The 26,372-nt window shown below is 45.2% G+C and overlaps 1 protein-coding gene across 3 annotated transcripts in view; it reads left to right on the top strand.

Moving 5' to 3' along the window:
• Positions 1-1,696: 1,696 nt before the first annotated feature.
• The window catches only part of HBEGF (heparin binding EGF like growth factor), a 377,197-nt gene continuing 352,521 nt past the window's right edge, over positions 1,697-26,372 (top strand). For all 3 annotated transcript variants that reach the window (XM_030211648.1, XM_030211646.1, XM_030211645.1), the window contains exons 1-3: positions 1,697-1,889; positions 2,335-2,502; positions 3,148-3,328. In XM_030211648.1, the coding sequence (XP_030067508.1) occupies positions 1,850-1,889; positions 2,335-2,502; positions 3,148-3,328 (389 nt within the window). In that variant the 5' untranslated portion in view covers positions 1,697-1,849. The remainder of the gene's footprint in view (positions 1,890-2,334; positions 2,503-3,147; positions 3,329-26,372) is intronic.

Raw genomic sequence — 26,372 nt, 5'->3', positions numbered from 1 at the left:
ACAAGTTTGTGTATAGTGTTTTGCAGTGGAGAGATTGTGTGTTGGCCTTACTAAGGTGGCACCAAACATCAGAAAGGGTGTAGAGCCTAAATCATGACACACTACCTCTAAAAGGGTGTTTTGTGGCTCTGCATGAGAATTGTGATATTATGATCCCTTGCTAGCTTCATATTGTTGATAATCTGCATTTTCCGTATGGCTGGTATATTGGTGTATAAGGTATTAATTGTGACAATTTGTTTTTACTTATTTTTTTCTGTGTGTTGTCAGACAATTATGGATGATAGAGTCGGAGTCTTCTTGAGTCAGAGAGCTGTGGTATATATTTTTAAACAATTTTAATACCTTGGTGGTCTATATGTTTTTATATTGTACATTATATTTCACACATCACTTTATTTTATTGTATATCTTTTCATTTCATTTTTATTTTATTGCATATATGGGTTACAGAGTAATAGGGGAATTTGAAAGTACTGAATCTTTTCTTAATATTTTTCCTTTATTCTCCTTTGTTATGAGAATCGGAACTACTAATTGTAGTGGACTTGAACTGAATAATTTCTGGGGAGTGGAGGTTTCATGATAGCATTGTGCTTATTATTTCAATCAGTTTTTTTGTACAAGTTTAGCTTCATTTATCTTTATTTGAAATTTCATAAATAAAAAATGTTCTAAAAATGGAATAATCTTATCAATGGGGTGGAACTAGGGTAGGGGCGGGGCTACAGTGGGGGCGGGACTACGGTGGGGCAGGGCTAAGATGGGGCCCCACCAAATTGGTCTGCATAGGACCCCGCACTTGCTAAGACCGGCCCTGTATGGACTTGTTCTTTAGGAAACCGGCTAACCCCTTTTTAAACTCTGCTAAGCTAACTGCCTTCACTATGTTCTCCGGCAACGAATTCCAGAGTTTAATTATGCGTTGGTTGAAGAAAAGTTTTCTCTGATTTGTTTTAAATTTACTATACTGTAGTTTCATCGCATGACCCCTAGTCCTAGTATGTTTTGAAAGCGTGAACAGACGCTTCACATCCACCTGTTCCACTCCACCCATTATTTTATATACCTCTATCATGTCTCCCCTCAGCCGTCTCTTCTCCAAGCTGAAAAACCCTAGCCTCCTTAGTCTTTCTTCATAGGGAAGTCGTCCCATCCCTGCTATCATTTTAGTCGCCCTTCGCTGCACCTTTTCTAATTCTACTATATCTTTCTTGAGATGCGGCGACCAGAATTGAACACAATATATATTTTTGGGGGGTTTTGCTGGGTTCTTGAAGCCTGGATTGGCCGCTGTCGGAAACAGGATGCTCGGCTTGATGGACCCTTGTTTTTTTCCCAGTATGGCTGTGCTTATGTAGGTCTCAGCTTCTGCTATGACCTGTTTCAACTCTTGCACTTTAGAGAAGATGCACACTGAAAGTGCTGTTAATGCAGCTGATATAAGCAAGTGGTGAGGGCAGGAAGCTGGCCAGCCGATTCATCTGAAAAAGTCTTTACAATCTTATGCCTATGGTGAAGCTGAAGGTCATATTCGCCGTAGTGCTAGCTATGGCTGTGGTCTGCACAGCACAGGGTAACACAGCTAAAAAAAAACAAAAAAAACCCCACAGCCAAGCAGAAGAACAGGGAGGGTCTCTGTTGAGCTGGGAGGGACTGTGGTGTGGCTGGCTCATTTGGAAGTTTGAGGATCAGTGACTCTCTGGAGGCTGCTGGAAAGTTCACATGTTAAACTGATCCTAAGGAAAACTTGAACTAGTTTGTAGTTTCCATAATTTCTAACAGGATTACTGGAAAACTGGGGTTACGTGGGTTTTTTTTTGTTTGTTTTGTTTCTTTTCTCAGAAATATGAAGCGTCTTGTAGTTACAAACGTGCTTCTGGCTGCAGGTAAAAAATTTAAAATCTAAGAGATGAGATGGGGTCTAGCTGTTTCTGGTCTTGTCTAGTTTAGTTATGGTCTTTCAAGGGTAAAAAAACAGTTTTAAACTTTTAGTTTGCATATACAGCCATTTGTATTGCGTAGACTTTAAATACTTTTACTGTGACGGTTTTAGCATGTTGTGGACAAATTAGCTTTATTGTTTTTAGCATTAGACGAAAGAAAGGCTTGCAAGATCGGGCTGAATGGCTGCGTGTGTTGTGCTTTGCTTTAGTTGTAGTTTTGTAGTTTTAAAAAGGGCGGACCTGGCTCTGGCAGATTTTCTGTGGAGGTAAATTTTGTTGAGGACATCAGATATTTTTTTTTTTTGTTTACACTGGCAAAAAGAAGTGACCTACGTGGAATGTCACATTTCTTATTTTTCTTTTTTTTTTTTCCCACTTGTTTGTGTAGTTTCTGTACTTTTCGTGAGTGGAACAACAATAAAACTTCAGAGTGGAGCATTTTCTAAAGAGAGCGGTGCCTTTCCTGTACACAGCAGCCCCCAGAGAAATGCAGAACAGAACTATGCAGCTCAACAGAGTGGTTCCTCCAGAGAAGGCTTGATTGCACTTCCAGGAGGTAGGCTTCTTGTTTTAATCTACAGAAGCTTCAGGGCTTATTTCTGCTCGGTAAAGCGGGGTCAGTCGGCTACCTTTTGATCTATCATTTCAGATTTTAGAAGAGTTATAACTTGCCATTTTTTTCTTTTCTGGGCAAAGTATAGAGCTTAGAATCTTGCATTGAGAAGATCTATTTTCTGGAGCGATTTGAAATTGTGAAACTTATGTATCCATTGAGTGTAGGCAAAATGCAGACTAACTACTGTATCATCCTATGGCAGAAAATATTAATATGAATAAATGATAATGTAAATGTTTTTAACAAAAAAGATGAACTACAGCATTTATTTTGGCAGATTTCTTTTTGATCAGCATTTGTTTAAAACAATATTCCAGTTCCTTTAGCTTTATAAATACATTTGGTAGTAATGTACCTTCTCATAGTGAATGATAAATAATGCCTTACCTTAGAATTGGTTGTATTTATTTTTAAAGTAAAGCCACTGCTATTAGCATAAAAATGTGTTGCAAAACTGATTGCACTTGACACAGTACAAATCAAATATATAAATATGAGCATGCCTCATAGAAAGACTTGTGATAATATAACTTCATTGGCTTGAGCAGGAATTGAAGGGCTCTTAATATTGTTTTCCTTCTGCAGTTGCTTTCGCCTATAAACCACAAGCTGTGCTAAGTTCAAACAAAGAGGAAATTGGAAAAAGAAAAAACAGGAAAGGCAAGGGAAAAGGGAGAAAGAGAGACCCCTGTAAGAGAAAGTACAAGGATTTTTGTATTCATGGAGAATGTAGATACATCAAAATTCTGAAAAAGCCTTCTTGTATGTAAGTTATAATCTTTTTTTCTTTTATTATTGTGTGTTGCAGCCTGAGTCAAGAGGGTTTTGATTGTAATAACATTGAATTTTGTACATTGAAACTTTTTGGAGCCCCAGATCAGTAAGAAATATAAAGCAGTTTGACACTTTAAATGGTGCAAGGGACTATGTATGTGATCTGATGATCATGTTGCAGCCTCAGCCTGTGGAATGTTTGCAGTAACATTTGGAACAAATCCAGTTTTTTGTGTGTGTGTGTGTTTGTTTCTAGCTAGTAACCAATGAAAGTGCAAAGTTTTTACTGGTTCACAAAGAACTATTAGTAAAATAAAATTGAAAAGTGTGTTAAGCTTTTACCCCTTCATTCTATGATGTGAGCACCTAAATATACATGATACTTGCATGGTTGAATACTAGCAAGAATCACTGGGAAAAAGTAGGAGATGACTAAACAACTTCCAGCCAAACTGAGCAAGCACCATCAAAAAGGACTCTTGCTTTTCTAGCTATGGTAATGTATGTTAGCATGTATCTCTTGCTGAATCCCACGTGTATAGGAAGCTCATGTGGTGGTATCAACCATGTCTGTTGTTAACTGCTTTTTCTCAGCTTCATCTTTTGAATTGGTTGAAACCTAGGTTATCACAGAATGATTTTAAGTCTGTGATATGGTGGTTCTCGCATTGATTATTGCAATGCTGTGTATATGGGTATTGCAAAATCTAGAATACAAGCGCTGCAAATGATACAGAATGCTCCAGCTCGCTTACTGAGTGGTGTTTCTTGTTCTCAACATGTAACGCCTGTGCTTCATTCTTTGCATTGGATACCCGTTCAATTTAGAGTTCTATATAAAACTGCATGCTTAATTTATCAAGCATTATATGCAGCTTTTGTTCCCTGGTATTTGACAAATTCTATTGTTGTGTACAGGCTGTTGAGGGCCTTGAGATCAGATCATGATTACTGGAAACTGGTACTTGGAATTCAATATTCGTAGTTGCTGGTGCGCAGATTGGGAATGCACTACCTGGAGTCCTTAGATTGTGTAGTAATATGACATATTTTCGTAAAGTATTGAAGACACATTTATGTGTGCAGGCATGGAGCTATTTTGTTTAAATTTTATTGACGCCACAAAATGTTATTTGAAATTGCTGAGACTATTTTTGTACGAGTTATCATGGGGCTAATATGTTATATTTTTATTTGCATGTTTTGATTTAAATTTTGTTTTTACTCTGATTATGTATATGATACTGTAATCCGCTTGGTTGTAGGCAGAATATAAATTTTTAAATAAATAATAAATAAAGTGTCCTGCTGGCAATGATAACGTGTGTTAGCAGACACCTCAATATAGATTCCACGTTTGTTCTAATTTGTATTCCTATGGCTGGAAAAGTCATGTTCAGTGGCTATAGAATGTCTGCATCCCCTTGAACATTTTTCACATTTTGTTGACATATTAAATAATGATTTTTCCACTAATCTTTGCACCTTTCAGGAGGAAAATATTTTATTGGGGACAAAACATAACCTGTGGAATTTCAGGGTTTTCTTTTTTTAGTGTAAGTCTCCAACCCTCTGTTTGATGGAAGGACATTTGGCAGTGGTTACAGCTGTGAATCTGTTGGGATAAGTCCCCACCCAACTTTGCCCACCTAGATTTGTTAGTATTAGATCACTCAAGTTCAAGGTTTTTGATTGAACTGAACACAACAGACGTGACACAAGGAACTAGAAATCAAAAAATATGAAGGCAAAATATTGAACTGGAAAGTTACCTCAAGAAGTCAGACTCAGCATGCAGCAATACCAGAAAAATTGAAACTTATTTGCAAAATATCACAGATGTACATTTCAAAAAGCTGACATATTCCAATTAATACATTCTGAATAAAATACTTTTTTCTGCCTTTGTTGTCTGATCATTTAGTTTTTCTATTCGCTTTGGTCCCAGTGTCTTCTGTTTTATGCAGTGTCTTATTTCCATTTGATACTTTTTCTCTCACCATCCTCCTGTGTCCTTATGCGTCCTGTCTACCATCTGTAGCCCTGACCCTATCCTTCCTCGAGTTTCAGTATCTGCCCTCAACGTGTTCCAAACCAGCCCTTAAGCACAGCAGTTTTTCCCTCCATCCATATCCAACATTTCTCCTCCCCTCCATCCAAGTGCATCTACTTCCTGTCTTCCCTTCCCTCCTCTCCATGTCCAACGATTTCTCTTCTCTCCCCCTCCCCTTCCCGTCCAGTGATTCTCCTCTGCCCTCCCCCTATGTCCAACAATTCTCCTTTAACTCCCACCCTCCCCCATCCATGTCCAGTGACTTCCCCAGCTCCCCCTTTTCAGTTATAGTTCCCTCCTCTCCATCAATGTCCAGCAACTCAATATTCTCCCGTCCTCTCCTCCATTCATATCCAGCAAATGTCCTCTCCCCCTGCCCCCTCCATTCCATCCGTCAGCGATTCACCTCTGCCCCTTCCCTCCCCTCCATGTCCAGTGATTTTGCCTCTCTCCCCGACAGCCCTCCTCTGCCTCTCCGTTCCTTCCTGCCCCCCCTCGTGCGTTTAAACCTTTTATTTTCAGCAGCGAGACAGTGAAGAAACCAGAACAGCAAGCCTCCAGCCTTTCTCTTCCCTCACAGACAGTGTCCCGCCTTCTTTGATGACGTATTTCCTGTGTCCGCAAGGGCAAGACACTGACTGTGAGGGAAGGGAAAATCTGGAGGCGAGCCTGCTTGCTGTTCTGCTCTTCACTGTAGTTGCTGCTGAAAATAAAAGATTTAAATGCGCAGGGGGGGGGGGGAGGCAGGAAGGGACGGAGAGGAGGGCTGTCGGGGAGAGGAGGGCGGGAAGTAGGGACCGAGAGCGCATTGTGCCGGTCCTGCGTTTGGGGGGGGCAATGCCCCCCTCACCCCCCCAAACTACACCCATGCACTAACACTTGCGTAACAGAGCTAAAAATAGAGTTCTGGGGGATGCGCTCAGGTCTCCCTGTAGTGACTTCCAAATGCGCATGTATTAACCATGTACTAAGAAATGTTTGTATTTTTTTTTTTTTTGAGAGTACATGTTGGAGGCAGAGATCATTAGCACATGGATATTGCTCACCTAAAAAATAAGTACATAAGTATTGCCATACTGGGACAGACTGAAGGTCCATCAAGCCCAGCATCCTGTTTCCAACAGTGGCCAATCCAGGCCACAAGTACTTGGCAAGATCCTAGAACAGTACAATACATTTTATGCTGCTTATCCCAGAAATAAGCAGTGGAGTTTCCCCCAAGTCATTTTAATAATGGTTTATGGACTTTTCCTTTAGGAAGCCATCCAAACCTTTCTTAAACCCCACTAAGCTAACTGCTTTTACTACATTCTCTGGCAACAAATTCTGGAGTTTAATTACACGTTGAGTGAAGAAATATTTTCTCTGATTCATTTTCAGTTTACTACTTTGTAGCTTCGTTGCATGTCCCCTAGTCCTAGGATTTTGTTCAGTGCAAACATGGTAATTTGCCAAAAATACAATAAATACAAAAACACGAATCCCCGTGGGAGAGACACTAACTAAATCTATATGCAAAAAGTAAATCCCTTTGAATTCCCTCAAAGATGGGGAAACAAGGGCACATACCAGAAGCAAGTATTGTAAAACTCTCTACTATAGTAAATAATTTGTGAAGGGGTACACAGAGTTCAGTATAGGCTGTTTCCACAGCTGAGCTAGTTTTCAGTGAGTCTGGCCGCAGAAGCGGCTCACTAGCAAGCTCTATACATCATGATTTACTCTCTTTATCAGTGTTTCCCCAATTTGTTTTGTGTAAATACACCACTACAAACTTAAAGTGAAAAACGTAAGACAATATAACTCGCTTTTGATATATGTCCAATGTAAATATATGCACAAGGAGATCACTCCTCTGAGGAAAAAGAACAGCCTATAAACACAAGTTGAACTTGTCTGGCTGTAGCAAAACACGGCTCCTTTGCATAAGGTACTCCGGGAAGTCCTTATGCGAAACTGGTCGTGCCCTCTGTCTGACTCCGTGATCCCCAAGAAGACCGATTCCCAGTATCGGATACATGGTGATCCTGGGTTAATGAGGTCTCAGTTACCCCATTACTCCATGGTGGTGGACCGTGCCCTCAAGAGAGCCAAGAGTTCTAGAGACTATGCCTTGGCACCCCCAGGCAGAGAAGCTAAGACCTTGGATTATTTTGGGAGGAAGATGTATCAGTCCGCTGTTCTCGCTGCCCGTATCCAATCCTGCCAGCTCTTCACGAGCATTCACTTGCGGAACTCAGTGAGGCAACTGTCTAATTTGGTTGTTGTCCTCCCTCCAGAGCAGTCCGAACCTTTTCGCCAGGTGGTCAGGCAGCAGAAAGCATGTCATAAATTCCTGGCCAGGGGCACTTATGACCAGGGGCGTATCTACTATGGGGCCGCAGGGGCCTGGTCCCCGTAGATTTGCCCCTGGGCCCCCTACCAACGACCCTCTCAACCCCCCACATCCCGCCTTCACTCCGCCGTCGCGCCTTACCTCCCTTTGTTGGCGGGGGACCCCAACCCCCGCCAGCCGAAGTCTCCTTCCTTCCTTCGTTTGGGTTTGGTTTCTGACGTCCTGCACACACGTACAACGCACAGGACGTCAGGCTCACAGAAACAGAACTTGTGAGGCGCGACGGCGGAGTGACGGTGGGAGGGGGGTTCAAAGCAGTTGGAGCCAGGTGGTGGTGTCGTCGTCGGGCAGGTGGTGGTGTCGTCGTCATTGTCTTCAGCGAGAGAGGGGATTTAAAGCAGTTGGAGGTGGTGGTGGTGTCGTTGTCTTCAGCGGGGGGGGGGGGCTAAAATGTGCCCCCTCACCTCGGCTCTGGCCCCCCCTACCAATACGCTCCTGCTTACGACACTTTTGATGTAGCATCCAGAATCTCTGCTTAAGGTATAGCGATGCGCAGACTCTCATGGCTGCGTATGTCTAACCTAGACCATTCGGTACAGCAGAGGATTGCGGATGTTCCTTGCTGGGGGGATAACCTTTTCGGAGAGAAGGTAGAGGATCTGGTTGACCAGATCAAGAAGCACACAGATGCTAAGGCTTCTTTCTCCCGCCGGGCGCCTTCTGCTACATCCTTCTCAAATAGGAGGTTTTTTTTGTGGGTTGCCTAGTGCTCCCTATTCCTATGCTAGGCATAGGTACACTCCGGCATCCCACCAGCCTGCTCAGGCTCAGCCCCAACATGCTCGTTCCTGTCAACAGTGTGCGCCCAAGGCCCCTGCTGCTCCTCAGCAAAAGCAAGGGATGGGCTTTTGACTGGCTCCAGTAAAGCATAGCCGCAATAATGATATCCGTGCCGGACGACTTGCTGGTTGGGGGGAGGTTAATGTTTTTTCACCAAAGGTGGCCTCTCATAACCTCCGACCGGTGGGTTCTTCAAATAGTCCAGTTATGATACACCCTCAACCTGAAATCCAAACCTCCAAATTGCCCACCAGGAGCTCATTCCTACAGCTTCCAGCACAAACAGGTACTCGCAGAGGAATTCTCCGCCCTTCTAAACGCCCATGCAGTCGAACCCATTCCACCAGGGGAAGAAGGGAAGGGATTCTATTCCAGATACTTCCTTGAGCAGAAGAAAACAGGGGGGATGCATCCCATTCTAGACCTAAAGGCCCTGAACAAATTCCTAGTCCGAGAAAAGTTCAGGATGGTTTCCCTGGGCACCCTTCTTCCCATGATTCAGGTAAACGATTGGCTAATGTAGAAATATGGAAAATAGCTGGCAATTGTATTTAGTGAAAAACAGGTCAAGAGGTTTTGGGGCTGACAACTAGGCCTCTAAAAAAAAATCACACTATCTCTGACCCTGGATTTCACTGAGCTGTTGCAAGACAGGATTGTGACAGCCTGAAGAAATGAAACTGGCATATGAGCAAACTTAGATGAGCTGGCACAGAAAATAACAGCTGTGCCAGGCCATTTTGGGAAGATGCGGTTAGAGATATTCTGCAAAAATAGTCATTTTTAGTAAAACAAGCGCAAGAAAATGGAACTTTGTGAGGATATGACCGAAACTAGAGGACTGAGAAGGCATTGTGGTTGAAAGTGAGAAATTGCTAAATAGATTAGACGAAATTGCAGAGAATTGCAAAAATATGACTAACAGGTGCTAATGAAAAAGATAGGACATAAAGGATATATAAACTGACAGCAAAGAGCAATCTTGGAAGAATTCAGATACTGTGTTAACTGATTGAGTCACAGTCTGAGCTTCCTATGAGAAATCCTATGCTTGTGTTGCTTTCCTTATTGATACTGTATTTCATTTATGTGGTGAGTATATTAATAAAAACTTAAGAGATAATTTCTCATATCCACTATGTTTATCCTAATTATTGTCTCTAGAATTATTCAGAGTAAGTGCACTGCTCTGGGTACCTGGGAATCTAGATAAATGAGGAAAAATATACAGAAGCAGCCTTGGGTTGTTTGCTCATTCCAAAATATAAGTGGCTGGACCACTATACTGGGGTGGACAAATATACCCTAAAAACCAATCACTATGCTCTCTGGACTTAAAGGATGCTTACACGCACATTCCGATACTCCCAGCTCACAGGCAGTATCTTTGGGTTTGGCTGGGAATGCAGCACTTTAAGTACGGCGTACTACTATTTGGCTTAGCGTCAGCTCCCAGGGTATTTACAAAATGCCTAGAAGTAGTTGCAGCATCGCTACGCAGACTGGGAGTGCATGTGTTCCCTTATCTTGACGATTGGCTGGTAAAGAGCACCTCGGAGGATGGAGTCCAGGTGCTGGAACTACTAGGGTTTGTGATAAATTATGCCATCTCACTCCTGTTCAGAAATTGGAGTTCATTGGAGCACTGCTGGGTATGAAGACAGTTTGGACCTATCTCCCCGAGACGTGGGCAGACAACCTTCTGTCCCTGGTGTCCTTGGTTTGAGCGTCTCAGCAAGTAACTGCTCGGCAGATGTTGAGACTCTTGGGGCACATGACCTCCACAGTTCATGTTGCACCCATGGCACGTTTGAATATGAGGTCTGCTCAATGGACCCTAGCTTCTCAGTGGTATCAAGCTGCAGGGAATCTAGAAGATGTCATTCAGCTGTCCATCAACTTTCGGAATTTTCTTCAGTGGTGTACAATTTGATCCAATTTGACCATGGGACGACCATTCCAAATTCTTCAGCTACAGAAAGTGCTGATAACAGATGCATCTCTCCTGTGGTGGGGGCTCATGTAGATGGGCTTTCACACTCAAGGAGCCTGGTCCTTCCAGGAAGCAGGTCTTCAAATCAACCTCCTGGAACTTCGGCTGTCCAACCAAATTATCTTAATTTAAACAGACAACTAGGTTGCGATGTAATACACCAACAAGCAGGGGGACACTGGATCTCACCCTCTGTGTGAGGAAGCTGTTCAGATGTGGCTCTGGGCGCGGCGTCATGGCATGTTTCTCCAAGCCACTTATCTAGCGGGTGTAAACAGCCTGGCCGACAGACTGAGCAGGGTAATACAACCTCACAAGTGGTTGCTGAATATGGGTGTAGCCCGCAAGATCTTCCAAGCATGGGGCACCCCCTCGGTGGATCTTTTTGCCACTCAAATCAATCACAAGGCCCCTCAGTTCTGTTCCAGACTTCAGGCCCAGACTAACGTCGGATGCCTTTCTCCTGCATTGGGGAACAGGCCTTCTGTATGTGTATCCTCCCACACCTCTAGTAGGGAAGACCTTTGCTGAAACTCAAGCAAGACCATGGAACCATGATCCTGATTGCACCCTACTGGCCGCGTCAGAGTTGGTTTCCTCTTCTTCTGGAATTGTCCTCCGAAGAACCGTGGAGATTGGCGTGTTTCCCAACCCTCATCACACAGAATGAGGGGTCGCTTCTACATCCCAACCTCCAGTCTCTGGCTCTCATGGCCTGGATGTTGAGAGCCTAGAATTCGCTTCCTTGGGTCTTTTGGAGGGTGTCTCCCAGGTCTTGCTTGCTTCCAGGAAAGATTCCACTGTTACTTTTTCAAATGGAGGAGGTTTGCCATTTGGTGTGACGGGAAGGTCATAGATCCTCTTTCTTTTCCTACACAGACCCTACTTGAATATCTTCTACACTTAGAGTCTGGCCTCAAGATCAACTCTGTAAGGGTTCACCTTAGTGTGATTAGTGCATATCATCTGGACAGCCTTTAGTTGTTCGCTTTATGAGAGGTTTGCTTTTGTCAAAGCCCCCTGTCAAACCTCCACCAGTGTCATGGGATCTCAAAGTCGTTCTCACTCAGCTGATGAAAGCTCCTTTTGAGCCACTGCATTCCTGCCATCTGAAGTACTTGACCTGGAAGGTCATTTTCTTGGTGGCTGTTACTTCAGCTTATAGGGTCAGTGAGCTTCAGGCCCTAGTATTGGACGCACCTTATACTAACTTTCATCATAACATAGTCCTTTGCACGCAACCTAAGTTCCTGCCAAAGGTGGTGTCGGAGTTCCATCTGAACCAGTCAATTGTCTTGCCCCGTCCTTATGCCCACCCTGGCGAAAGCAGCTTGCACACCTTGGACTGCAAGAGAGCTTTGGCCTTTTACGTGGCGCAGACAAAGCCCTTCAGACAGTCCGTCCAGTTGTTTGTCTCCTTTGATCCCAACAGGAGGGGACTCGCCAGAAGTGTAGCCAGGTGGGGCGCAGGGGGAGCGGTCGCTCCCCTAAACAGCTGTTTTAAAAAGTGGCGCCTATGCGCCTCAACCGATAAATGTTTTTTTTTTCTGCTCCCTCTTCTTCTGCCGGCGCTCTCCCGTCCGCGAGGTCACTTTTTACTTCCGGATGCGTTCTCCCTCCTGCACTGGCGATTATCATTCAGCCTGCCAGCGTCGGGGCTTCTGCTGCTTCTCCTCCTCAGGCACGCGTCCCACCTCTGCGCAAAACAGGAAGTTGCTTAGAGTAGGCGGGACGCGCGCCTGAGGAGGAGAAGCAGCAGAAGCCCCGATGCTGGCAGGCTGAATGATAATCGCCGGTGCAGGAGGGAGAACGCATCAGGAAGTGAAAAGTGACCAGAGACGGGCAGAAGAGAGGGTGAAGCCAATTTGTAGTATGCTGGAAGTAAAGGGGAAGACGGCAGGGAGCTGGATGGGAGGGTCAGAGTGAGAAAGGGAAGGGACACGTGCTGGTTGGAAGGAGGAAGAGAGGGGCTCAATGAGAAAGAAAGAAGGGGAGGAGAAAGATCTGGAAGAGACAGTTACTGAATGGAGAGTGGGAAGGGACAGGTGCTGGTTGGAAGGAGGAATAGAGGGGACAAATACTAGAAGGAATGGTCAGAGAGAAGGGGCAGGTGCTAGAAGGAAGAGTCAGTGAGATGGGTTAGAAAGGGGACTGATGGCGAAAGGAAGGTGGAAGTGAAGGGACAGACTCTGGAAAATAGGGAGAGAGAAGGGAGAAAGGGGCAGACATGGGATGGAAGGGGAAAGAGTGCAGGCTGGATGGAAAAAGTAGAGGAGGCACACACTAGGTGGAAGAGGGTTAGGGGCAGACACTAGATGGAAGGGGGGGGGGGAGAGAGGGGCATCCTATTATTTCACAGTTTTTTTTGCTAACTCTCCCCCCTTTTCCAGCACCTTCTCTTTCCTCCCTACTGTGCAGCACCTTCTTTCTATTTTCACTCCTCTACCCAGTATATTCTCTCTTGTTTTCTCTCACCCCCTCCAGCATCTCTCCCTAACACTCCATCCAGCTGGATGGAAGGGGATAGGCCTCTAAAGGGGTTGAGTGAGGGCAATTGCTGGCTTGGAAGAGGGAGGGAATCTTGGAGGATGCTAGACATGAGGTACGTAGGAAGACGGGGGAGATGCTGGACAAGGGGGAATAAAAAAAAACAGAGGTGGGTACTGGACATTACACAGGGATGAGGACCAAGAAGGGGTATGCTGCACATGGGAGGAGTAGGGATATAGGGGAGATGCTGACATGGAAAGGAGAGAAGGACAAGGAGGAATGCTGCATACGAGGGGGGAGTAGGGTGTCAGGGAGAGATGCTGGATGGAGGTGAGGGAAAGAGGACATCCTGGACGGAGGGGGGTAAGAGAAAATGAAAGAGAATATACTGGTCAGAGGAGTGAAAATAGAAAAAGGGTGCTGTACAGAAGAGAGGAAAGAGACGGTGAAGCAGGGGCGTAGCTACGGGTGGGTGCGAGCCAATCGCAGCTCTGATGTTATTTTTTTCTTACCCGCAGCGGCGAACGGGCGGCCCTAAAAGCAGCAAGCAGCCAGGCTCGTCGACTCTATCCTTCCTTCGCTTCCTGCCCTCTCAGTGTCCCACTCGCTCGAAAGGAAATGACATCAGAGGAAGGCGGGACGCACGCAGAGAGGGCAGGAAGCGAAGGAAGGACGGAGTCGACGAGCCTGGTTGCTTGCTGCTTTTAGGGCCGCCCGTTCGCCGCTGCGACTTGGGGAGTGGAGTGGAAGTGAGCCAGCAGCCTATCTATTCCACTCCCCCGCGCAGCCGTCGCCGTTCAGGCAAGTTAAAGCAGGCAAACCTGTGAGCTGCTGCAAGCTGCATCCACGTTGTCGTTCTTTATTGAGACAAATGGGAGATGCTGTGAAGGGGGAGGGAGATGCTGGATAGAATGGGGAAGGGGATGGATAGAAACAGGATGGGCAGGCGAGAGAGGAGAATTGCTGGACAACAGGGATTGCTAGAGGGGACAGGGGAGAGAGGAGAATTGCTGGGCATGGATGGAGGGGAAAGGGGAGAGAGGAAATTTGCTGGAGTTGGATGGAGGAGAAGGCAGGGGAATGGAGAGTTGCTGGACATGGAGCGGAGGGCAGGGGAAGGAGGAGAATTGCTGGGCATGCATGGATGGAGGGGAAAGGGGAGAGAGGAAATTTGCTGGAGTTGGATGGAGGAGAAGGCAGGGGAATGGAGAGTTGCTGGACATGGAGTGGAGGGCAGGGGAAGGAGGAGAATTGCTGGGCATGCATGGATGGAGGGGAAAGGGGAGAGGAAATTTGCTGGAGTTGGATGGAGGAGAAGGCAGGGGAATGGAGAGTTGCTGGACATGGAGCGGAGGGCAGGGGAAGGAGGAGAATTGCTGGGCATGCATGGATGGAGGGGAAAGGGGAGAGGAAATTTGCTGGAGATGGATGGAGGAGAAGGCAGGGGAATGGATAGTTGCTGGATATGGAGCGGAGGGCAGGGGAAGGAGGAGAATTGCTGGGCATGCATGGATGGAGGGGAAAGGGGAGAGGAAATTTGCTGGAGATAGATGGAAAAGAAGGCAGGGGAATGGAGAGTTGCTGGACATGGAGCGGAGGGCAAGGGAAGGAGGAGAATTGCTGGGCATGCATGGATGGAGGGGAAAGGGGAGAAAGGAAATTTGCTGGATATGGGTGGATGGAGGAGAGGGCAGGAGAGAGGAAATTTGCTGGATATGGATGGATGGAGGAGAGGGAAGGAGAGAATGGAGAGTTGCTGGACATGGATGGATGGAGGGGAGGGCAGGGGAAAGGAAAGAAAAGAGGAGACTTGCTGAACATGGATGGATGAATGGAGGGGGCAGGGAACAGAGGACATTGGCTGGATATGGGTGGATGGAGGAGAGGGCAGGGGAGAATGGAGAGTTGCTGGATGGAGGGAGGGAGGGGAGAGAAGTCAGGGAGGAGATGCGCATGGATGGAGGGGAGGGAAGAGAGGAGAAATGCTGGACGTGGATGGAGTGGAGGGCAGGGAAGAGAGGAAAAATGTTGGACAAGGATGGAGGGAAGGAAAGACAAAGGAAGGAGATGCTCATGGATGGAGGGGAGGGAAGACAGAGGAAGTAGATGCACATGGATGGAGGGGAGTGAGGAGAAATGCTGGACATGGATGGAGGGAAAACTGCTGAGTTGAGGAAGGATAGGGACAGGGCTACAGATGGTAGACAGGACACATAAGGACACAAGAGGATGGTGGACATGGTGAGAGAAAAAATATCAGATGGAAAGAAGACACTGCATGAAACAGAAGACACTGGGACCAAAGCGAATAGATCAGACAACAAAGGTAGAAAAAAGTATTTTATTCAGAATTTATTAATTGGAATATGTCAGCTTTTGGAAATGTACATCTGTGATATTTTGCATGTAAGTTTCAATTTTTCTGGTATTGCTGCATGCTGAGTCTGACTTCTTGAGTTAACTTTCCAGTTCAGTATTTTGCCTTCATATTTTTTTGATTTCTAGTTCCTTGTGTCATGTCCATTGTGTCATGTGTTGTTCATGTGTGATCAAGGTGCAGTATTCTGATAGCGTGTAGTATTTGCAGCCCTTTTTGTTTTGCTTTTTTTTTTCATGAGGTAGTGTATTGGTGTTTTAGAGCCTAGTGTAATTACAGTTCTGCCTTTTCAAGCATAAGGTTGTAGCTCGTCCTGTCCTTGGAATTAGTGCTGTTATGGTTTAGTAAGGATATGAGTGTCTTTTTGCACAAGTTTGTGTATAGCATTTTGCAGTGGAGCGATTGTGGGATAATGTAATTATATTTAAAAATATCAATTTTTCCATTAAGTATGTATGTGGTTATACTGATGCAGGGCAGCTTTTGGGCAGACTACTTAGAAATCCATCATCAAGTGAATTCTAAGGCATTATTTTGTAGGATCCCAAGAGACACTGCTCATACTTATATAGACAGTGCGTGCCCACCCATATTAGCTCTGGGCCCACCCAAAATCTCAGGTCTGGCTACGCCACTGCGGTGAAGGAAGAGAGGGGATAGCAAAAAACAAACAAACTATGAAATAGGATGAAGAATGGGAGGGCTGGAGTAAGGGAGATGAAAACTGTAGGCAGATGTGGTTAAAAATAAAAAGGAAGATTGAAGACTGAGTAGTAAAAATGAATGAAGTCTAAGAGGCAGAAAACTAAATGAAGGAAAGCTGAAAGGGAAAGATCGATTCAGAGGTGGATATAGGAGAGAAAGTGAAGAAGGCAGGAAGGGAGAGAAGAAGTGGCAGATGAACTGGAGATCATGTGAAGAAAGTTAAGAAAAGCCAGAAACTGGAGACTGAGACAAACATGACGGGAAAAAGAAAACAAAATGACCAAACAACAATGGTAGAAAGAAAAAAATTATTTTTAATTCACTGAATGGAAAATGTCAGTTTTACAGTAAGTTTACACTGCTTTCTTTATATTTTGCAGAGTGCTGCTTTGATTTCTCTTTCTCTAGTGTTGCAGTGTGGCTTCTTGGGTTTTAAGTTTAGTCTACATATTCATATTTTAACTTTCTTGTAATTTATTCTGTACCTGGCAAGGGTGTTCAGTGTTTGTGACTGAGGCCAGGTACTCTGTTTGCACCTAGTTTCTGTTTAAGCATCTGTAAGAATTCAACTTGTTCCAGTTTTCTAATGGGCATATTGATGTTCTAGTTCCTACTGTAGTATTTCCTGTGTTGTATTTTTCTAGATAAGGTCTTTGTTGTGTTACTTTTGTAAATCAGTGGTATTATGGTCAAGAAGATTATATAGATTTTGAGTGACTTTTGTAGGCTTTGTATTACAGGTACAGCTGTTCCTCGGTAGAGTACAGGGGCATTCCTGCTAATGGTGTCACCAGACTCATGGCTGAAGAATGGAGTGTTGGTTCTCCTGAACCACAGAGGAAGGGCCAGCGCCAGTGGCACCAGCACTGCACTCTTCAGTCATGATCATGACAACACTAGCAGCACGAGCACTCCTGGTTGACAGAGTATGAAGTGCAGCTAAGTGCTAAAGAGCCAATGTGGGGTGAGGATGCTCTAAGTTAAGAGTGTGAATGGTAAATGACTGCAAATACTTTGCTTCGTAGTTCAGGAAAAATTCAGTGAAAAATGTTTGGGTAATTCATAATGTGTTACCGAGCAGCATTCTTAGATGACTATCAGCTAACTAACCATAACAAAAATAATATCAGTTTTTCTATTGTGCAATGTGTTTCTCCACTACCAGGGACGTAGACACATACTCATACTGTTTCCTGTGGTTTCCAATTTGACTTCTGCTAGTTCAGTTGTGTGATCGTTGCTGGCGCCTATTTTACAAAAGTCTGCTCCCCCGACCTTAAAACCTGGCTACGCCTCTGGGACTCGCCATTGGAAAACGCACAATCTCCAACTGGCTAGCAGATTGCATATCCTTCGCTTATGCCCAAGCTGGGCTGACTCTGGAGGGCCATGTCACGACTCATAATGTCAGAGCCATGGCTGCATCGGTGGCTCACTTAACCTCGATCAAAGAGATTTGCAAAGCGTTCTTCAGTCCACACATTCACATCACACTACTGCCTTGAGTAGGATTCCCGACGTGACAGTCGGTTTGGGCAGTCAGTGTTGCAGAATCTGTTTGGGGTTTAGAATCCAACTCCCCCCACCTAGGCCCGTTTTTATTCTGTTCCAGGCTATGCTCTCAGCTAGTTGTATATAGTTTCAGGTTAATCTACATTTTGTCCTCGCCGTTGCAAGGTCCAGTTGACCAATGTTTATTGTTTTGGGTGAGCCTGTATGCTAGGGATACCCCATGTGTGAGAATAATTCAGCCTGCTTGTCCTTGGAGAAAGCAAAGATACTTACCTGTTGCTGGTATTCTCCAAGGACAGCAGGCTGATTATTGTCACAGTCCTGCCCACCTCTCCCTGGAGTTATTTCTTTGTGCTTTGGGACTTAACTGAAGGGTGTGATGCGCGGGAAGTCAGTCTCTGCATTTGCGGTGCGGCGCTGCATGCACACCAGAAGGCTCTAGCAAATTTTTATTTTTTGCTATGTTTTTATGCCGATTCCTAGGCCGACGTGGATTGTTGACCCATGTGTGAGAATAATCAGCCAGCTGCCCTCAGAGAATACCTGCTACAGGTAAGTATTTTCACTTTTTTTGACGCATGTCCAAAACACATGATAGAAAATATTTTCTATTTTCTATCACTGGCTGCTTACTGCCTGGTTAGCACATGAGACCTTACCGCTAAGTCAATGGGTGGCGGTAAGGTCTCGGGCAAAAAATGGATGCACGCTGGTTTTAATTTGCCGCATGTCCATTTTCGGCCACAAAAATAGCCTTTTTTCCAGGTGTGATGAAAAAATGACCTGCGATAATCCAAAACATCCGCCTAAACTAACGTAGGCCACTTTTAGGCGCACCTTAGTAAAAGGGCCCCTCAGTGACTTTGGCTCTGGAACATGAAAGGAAGTTTGTTTAGAAATTGTAATTCTGTAATTTGAATGATCAATGTTTAGGCTCTAATATATGAATATTTCCTGATTTGTCGCAGGTAACACAAGCATAGGAATGAATTCCTGGCCCTTAGGCTTTGGGTGCCACTTTTATGTTGAAATTTCCTGCTAAATGCTGTATTACATATGAGTCAATAATTTTTCTCTTTTTTAAACCTAAACAATTGACAGAGTTTATTATAGCCCAGGAAGGTATTGGTGTACTAGTAAGTCCTAGCACTCAGCCATTAGAGTAATGCGAACCGGCTACTGGCTTCTTGTTCAGTTAGTCTGCTGTCTTTGTAACATTATGTTTAAATCATTTTTATTGACATTGAATGAAAACGTTACATTTAGTGTTTATAGAGAAAACATTATTCAATATCAGAACATTGAACTTTCAACTTTTATCCCCTTGATCTCTAACCCTCCCCTCCCCCCTCCCTCCTCTATCGGCAGACTATATCGCAGAGCCAACAGCTTATACATCCTATACCATGTGAACTTATGCAATATTTTGCTCATCTTACTATTATATGGAGAAGCCTTGTTCCTGGTTGCTCTCTCTAGTTTTATGTTTTCCCTGCGGGAGTCTACACTCCTGCTCCCCCCCCCCCCCCCCCCACCCCTTGTGGCCTTACTTCCTGGGCACAGTCGCTTTATTTTATTTATATCCAATTCAGCACTCTTTAGTCCATTCTGTCCTTTATTTATTGCCTTAGATATTCAGTAAATGACCTCTAGCTGCTGGCGTTAGGGTCTGCCAAAAGGCTGTCCATCTATGTTGGAAACTTTGGCCGCTCTTTGTGTCCATCTTAGGGGTCTCCACTCTCTTCATTCTCATTAGTTGTATCATCTGCGCTCTCCACTGTATTATTGTAGGAGATTTCCTGGACAACCATTCTTCCAAGATGACCTTCTTTGCTACTGCGGTGGACCGTTTTGCAAAGGCTTTATATCCCTTTGGCACCGGTGCAGTTATCTTGAAGTGGTCAAAGAGTAATTTGCAATCTGGCTTCCACTGCACTCCCCACATCTGCGAAATTCTTTGTAGCAGTGTTTTCCAGAATATGTTTATTTGAGGGCAAAGCCAGAACATGTGTCCCAGTGTTGCACCCACCATGTTACATTTTGGGCATTCTCCTGCTGGGGACAGTCCCATGTGGAAGGCCCGTCTGGGTGGTATATGCATTCTCAATGCTGTCTTGTATTGAACTTCCCAACTCCATGTGAAGTTTGTCATAGTCCTTATTGTTTTGATATGTTTCTGGAATAGTTCTATGGGCAGACTGATGCCTAAGTCAATTGACCACGCCTTTGCTAACTGTGCAAAGTGTAATTCTGCTGCCGTATCTCTAATGTGTCTATGATGGGCTGATAATGGTATCTTGTTCTGGGCTGCCAGCGAATATGCTGTTGCTAATTCCTCTTGCACATCTTCTGTTAAGTTTTGCCACTTCAAGCTAGTCACATGGAGGGGCATAATCGAACGAAAACGTCTATCTCCATGGGCGTTTATCTTCGAGAACGGGTCCGTGAAGGGGCGGACCGAACCGTATTTTCGCAAAAAATAGACGTCCATGTTTTATTCGACAATTTGTGAGCTGGGCGTTTTTGTTTTTCAGCGATAATGGAAAATGAAAGCGCCCAGCTCAAAAACGAATAAATCCAAGGCATTTGTTCATGGGAGGGGCCAGGATTCGTAGTGCACTGGTCCCCCTCACATGCCAGGACACCAACCGGGCACCCTAGGGGGCACTTTTACAAAAACAAAAAAAAAGGTAAAAGAGCTCCCAGGTGCATAGCACCCTTCCCTTGTGTGTTGAGCCCCCCAAATCCCCCTCAAAACCCACTGCCCACAAGTCTACACCATTACTATAGCCCTAAGGGGTGAAGGGGGCACCTACATGTGGGTACAGTGGGTTTGGGGGGTTGGACGACTAATAAGCATTAAGCAGCACAATTGTAACAGGTAGGGGGGGATGGGCCTGGGTCCACCTGCCTGAAGTCCACTGCACCCCCTAACAACTGCTCCAGGGACCTGCATACTGCTGCCAGGGAGGTGGGTATGACATTTGATGGTGAAAATAAAAAGTTGTGAAACATCATTTTTTTGTGGTGGGAGGGGGTTAGTGACCACTGGGGGAGTCAGGGGAGGTCATCCCCGATTCCCTCTGGGGGTAATCTGGTCATTTAGGGCACTTTTTGGGGCCTTATTCATGAAAAAACAGTCCAGGAAAAGTGCCCTAAATTCTAGCTACAAACGCATACTTTTTTTCCATTATCGGCGAAAGGCGCCCATCTCTGTTCGGGTGATAACCATGCCTCAGTCCCGCCTTCACCACGCCTCCGACACGCCCCCATCAACTTTGTACGCTTCCGCAATGGAGTGCAGTTGAAAACGTCCAAGTTCGGCTTTCGATTATACCGCGTTATTCGTTTTTGTGAGATAAACGTCCATCTCCCGATTTAGGTCGGAACTTGGGCGTTTTTCTCATTCGATTATAAGCAGGATAGTGCTTCAGTTGCTGGTAGTGGAAAAGATCTGAACTTGGTATGGAATAAGAGTGCTGTAACTCTTGAAATGTCTGTAGACGGCCTTCCTCTGTTAAGATCTGATATAGGTACTTGATTCCTTTTTTCTGCCATTTTTGGAAGGCAGGATACATGTCTCCTGGGGGGAACGCCGGATTTCCACAGATGGAGAGATATGGAGTGGCCCTTGCCGAGAAATTGTGGAGCTAGCACATCCATTTCCACACTTTTTTTTGCTGTAGGCATTATGGACGTTGTCACTAGCACCTGTGGGAGAGGCCCTCCTGCCCCATGCAGTAGACTGCTAAAATGTACTTTTCCAGTGAGTTTCAATTCCACAGGGGTTGCCGTAAAATCTTGTGTTTCTCTATATCAATCTGCTATGTGCCTCATGCCACTGGCTACTGTCATATGTCGAATGCTGAGCAAGCCCAATCCCCCATGTTCCACTGGTACTTGCAGGATTTTCAGTGGGGCCCTGGGTTTTTTCCCCTTCCACAGAAACTTCTGGAGCTGTCTATTTAAAATTTTTCATCTTTGTTTTTCAGGTATAGCGGAAGGACCTGGAACACATATATAGCCATCTAGGGATAATTAGCTTATTGTATATGGCTATACGTCCCATCAGTGATAGTGAGTATCCAGTCCACGTCTTTAATCTGTCCATTGTTTCATTCAATAACCTGGTTATGTTCAAGGCATACAGTTTGCTCAAATCCTGTGAGATATCGACCTCCAAATATCTAAGAGGTTCGTCTTTTTGTAGTATAGTGATATTTTCCCCTCCTGCCCCCACCGATTTCCCCTGCACTACTAAAGCCTTTGTCTTTTGCAAGTTCAGTGTGAATCCTGAATGTCTCCCGTATCGTTCTATTTCTTCAAATAGTCTTGGCGTTGATCTTTGCGGATTTTGCAATAAAAGTAACAGGTTATTGGCAAAGGCCAAGGTTTTTATTGTGGTCCCTCCAACCTCTACTCCCTGTATCCCCCCTGCCCCTTCTATATGTCTCAGCAGTGGCTCTAACGATAATATGAACAACAGTGGGGACAGGGGGCAGCCCTGCCGGGTCCCTCTGCCTATTTGAAACAATGGTGTCTTAATCCCATTTATTAATAGGGCTGCCTTTGGATCTGTGTATAGCAGCTGGAGTGCCTCTACGTACCAGCCTCCAAATCCCATAGCCTGTAACACCTCAAACAGATAGTCCCACCGAAGCTTATCAAAGGTCTTTTCGGCGTCTGTCCCATGTCTGCTGTCCCTGCTGCTGACTTGACGCCATTCCCAGTAACAGTCTGCGGACATTCCCTACTATCTGCCTGTCTTTAACAAAGCCTACTTGCTCTTTACTAATAAGTTGTGGTAGTGTTTGGGAAAGGCGATTTGCCATGATTTTGGCCAGTAGCTTTAAATCTACATTTATCAGCGATATTGGTCTATATGAATCCACTAAGTGTTCTTTTCCTGGCTTTTTAAGTATTACAATTAGTGCTTCATTTGCGTGCTTTGCGAATTGTCCTCGCCTGACTGCCTGGTCATAATAAGATGTCATGGGGCCTATTAATTTGTCACTGAGTATTTTGTAAAATTCTCCTGACAGGCCATCTGGGCCTGGGGCAGAGTGCAATTTCAGGGCTTTCACTCCTTCCTGGACCTCTTTTCCCTTTATAGGCGCATTTAACTGCTTTTGTTCTTGGTCCGTAAGGGATGGGAGGCCTGCCTGTTGTAAATAACTATGTAAGCCTTCCCTATCTCCTCTGTCTGGGGCTGCATATAACTCTGAGAAGTGTTGACTGAACAGATCTGCAATCGTCTCACTTTTATGCTGTATTTGCCCGTGCTTGTCTTTTATGGTTATTATCGCCCCCCTTCCTCCCCAAGTCCTTACCATTCCGGCCAACACAGAACCCATTTTGTTGCCATATCTCTGAAATTTGTATTTGGAATAGAGGATCTCTCTTGTGGCCCTTTCATGCAGCAATGAATTGAGAGACACCTGTATTGAATGCAGGTTCTCTCTGTTCTGCCATGTCGGTGTCGCTGTATATTTTTTCTTTGCTTGGGAGAGCTTATTTTCTAGGTCTATTATTGCCCCTGATATTTTCTTCTTTCTGGCCTGCACATATGCAATTACTTCTCCCCTTAGGACCACCTTAGCCGTGGCCCAAAATAGGGTTGGGTCTTCTCTATGCTGGCCATTAAAATGTGCGTATTCCTCCCATTTGTTCCTAAGATATTTTATAAAGTCCTGATTTTTATATAGGTAGGCCGGAAACCTCCATCCTCTCTCCTGTTGTTGATAATAACTGGGCGCCTCCAGGTCTAGCCATACCATTGCATGGTCCGATATGTCCGCTACTCCTATAGTTACTGATATCACTTCCGGTAACATCACTCGCGCTGTTAAGATATAGTCAAGCCTCCAGTGTGTCCCGTGCGCCCTTGACAAATGTGTGTAGTCTTTTTGTCCCAGATGTACAGCCCGCCAGGCATCTACTAAATCTAGACTCCTTATAAATGATGGTAATACTCGGGCCCGGGGGCCTCCTCTATGTGCTAGGTTTGGCGCTGAACAATCTGCTTCAGGCTGAGCTACCAAATTAAAATCGCCCATTATCATTAACTTTAGTGATTTTATACGCTCTACAGGTTTGCACCAAGTTGTCGTAGAATTTCCTATCCCTGCTGTTGGGCCCATACAGTGTCAGCAGCAGGATTTCCCTGCCTTACAACCAGAGATGGATTAAGACATACCTCCCCTGTGGGTCTGATAATAGCATTTCCGATTTTGTCGCGAGCCCTTTCCGTATTAATATTGCTACCCCCACTTTACGACCATCTGCGGGGGAGGCGTGTACTTGTCCCACCCAACTTCTCTGCAGTTTAGCATGCTCTTCCTGCGACAATCGCGTCTCTTGTAGGCACGCTATGTCTGCCCGCTTCCTGCGCAATGCTGCTAACACCTTGGAGCGTTTGACAGGAGATGTAATACCTCCCACATTCCACGTGAGCAAGCGAACAGACCTAGCCGCCATCTATTTCCGATCCCTGTCCAATCTGCAGTACTGTAGTTTTGTGAGGGTTAGACGCCCAGCCCCACCTCTCCCTCTTTTTTACATTTGGTAGTTCTGCACCGTTAGTCAGTGTTGTATATTGGACTATGTTCTGTCTGTGTAAAATAATTGGATTCCTGTGCTGAACTGGATGAACTTGACTCAAAGCCTTTACTGCGCCCCTCCCATTCCACACTTTTCCTACCTTCTGCCCTTCTCCCCCTATTCTACCCTCCCCCCTTGGGTCTCCCACCCTCGCCCCCTTTGCTCCTCCTGGGTCTTGTCCCCTTCATCCCTCTCTGCCCCTTTTGTATCTCCTCTGTCTGTAGAGGAAATGGTGATCTACGTGATATGTTCCCCCCCCCCCCCCACCGGTCTCCCCCACCCCCGTCCATTCCTGTTACTTGTTATTTGTCCCCTGTGTTGACTATTTTATTGATGTTTCCAACCACATTCAAACAACAAAAATTTCAACATTTACCAACTTCTATGTTCTTTGTAGTCCCGAACGTTAAATCCTTTCCAAATTTAAATCTCCTGTGGAGAGCTTGGCTTTTCCATGTCTGTCAAAGTTCCACTCTGTACTGTGTGAGAGTAACTGGTGCATTTCGCCTTCGTTTCTTTTTAAATCCTTGACCGCTTCTGACATACTCTATTCTTTCCATGAACTCCAAGTCTTGGGTCCTCATTGGTCAGTCTTCTATGTCTCCTGTTTTATGTTCATTGCCTTCTGGAATGTGGCTGCTTCATCCGCTGATGTAAAAGTGTGCCATTTACCCTTATATGAGATTTTTAAAGTTGCGGGGTATAACATCATAAACTTTTCCTTCTTAACAGACAGCGCATTACACACTGGGTTAAATTCCCGTCGGCGCTGCTGCAGTGCCAGTGAGTAATCTTGAAATATCTTTATAGGTGCTCCTTCATAGCTGAGGCTGTCTCTTTTTTGCCGCGCACCCCTCATTATTTCTGCTTTATGGAGGAAATTGTGCACCTTTGCGATGATTATTCTAGGCCGCGTGTTACCCTCCTGTCTGCGGCCTAGCCGGTGTGCACGCTCCAAGCAGACTTTTCCAACGCTGTCTGTGAGGGCGAGTTCTGCACTGAGCCATCTTTCCAGCACTGTGCTCAATGTCTGGTCCGGTACTGTTTCGGGAAATCCCACTATTCTTATGTTCAATCGACTGGATCGGTTCTCCAGGTCATCGAGTAACTTGCCTTGTTCTGCTACAGTGCTTTGCAATTTGTGTATGGTTGTCTCCAACGTCAACTCGTGGTCCTCTGTCCCCGCCACTCTCGATTCTGGTTCACTCGTGCGACGTTTCATCTTTTCCATTGCTCGTTCTATGGACGTCATGTGCTCTTTTAGTTGCGCGAATTGTTGTTCCATCGCTCTTTTTACTGCAACTGCTATCTGCTGTAGCTGAGGATCACTGAATAATTGTTGTTGCTCCGGGCCCGGGCTCTGCGCCATCTTGGAATCTGTGTGGCTGCGTGTCCGTACTTGATCTTTTTTCCCGGTTTTACTCGACTTGCCCGCCTCTGTCCGAGTAACAAAAGGATCCATGCAACTTCTACTTATATTCAATTGCGTTTTTCTCGATCTCCGTTCGCGTTTCTGTTCAGGTGGAGTGCAAAACCAGGAGGGGACCCGAGAGAGAAAGCAACGTGCTGGCTTCCTCCTCTAAGGCATCACGTGACCTTTTCTTTGTAACATTATATTACCTTGATGATTAGACTTCTGTTTGACCCTTCTAATATATTGTGGACTAAATATGTATTTTTAAAAAAATTGATATTTGATATTTTCTGATCTTCATGTTTATATTTGTATACTTGATATTGTGAGAAAGAAGAGGCTGTCCTACCCTGGTTAGGCCCTAGAGGGCGCTGTTCCCCAAAAATGTCCAGGGAGAAGGGGGGTGAGTCACTAAAGGGAGCCAGTAAGGGGTATATAGCAGGAGGTCGCTAGGACCGAGGAGAGTCCTGGAGATAGAAACAGGTGCAGCAGATTATGGGCTGGGTCCTGTTTGGTCATTAACCACTTAAGACCCCACCAGAGGGTGAGGGAGAGAGGAGAGCTAGCAGCTGCAGAGGGGGGCTGGTAGCTGAAGCAGGAATAGCCCCATGGAAAGTACTGGCTGAGCCCTATGGCCTGGTGGTAGAACTGTGTGTTCCCAAGAAGGAAGCTGGATGGGGTAAGAAGGCCCTAGAGTATCAAGAATAAGAATTATGT

Source organism: Microcaecilia unicolor, chromosome 8 (assembly GCF_901765095.1).
Source record: "Microcaecilia unicolor chromosome 8, aMicUni1.1, whole genome shotgun sequence".
Classification (NCBI taxonomy): domain Eukaryota; kingdom Metazoa; phylum Chordata; class Amphibia; order Gymnophiona; family Siphonopidae; genus Microcaecilia; species Microcaecilia unicolor.
The sequence above is the reverse complement of the archived record's forward strand: the minus strand, read 5'-3'. Positions and strand labels throughout refer to the sequence as shown.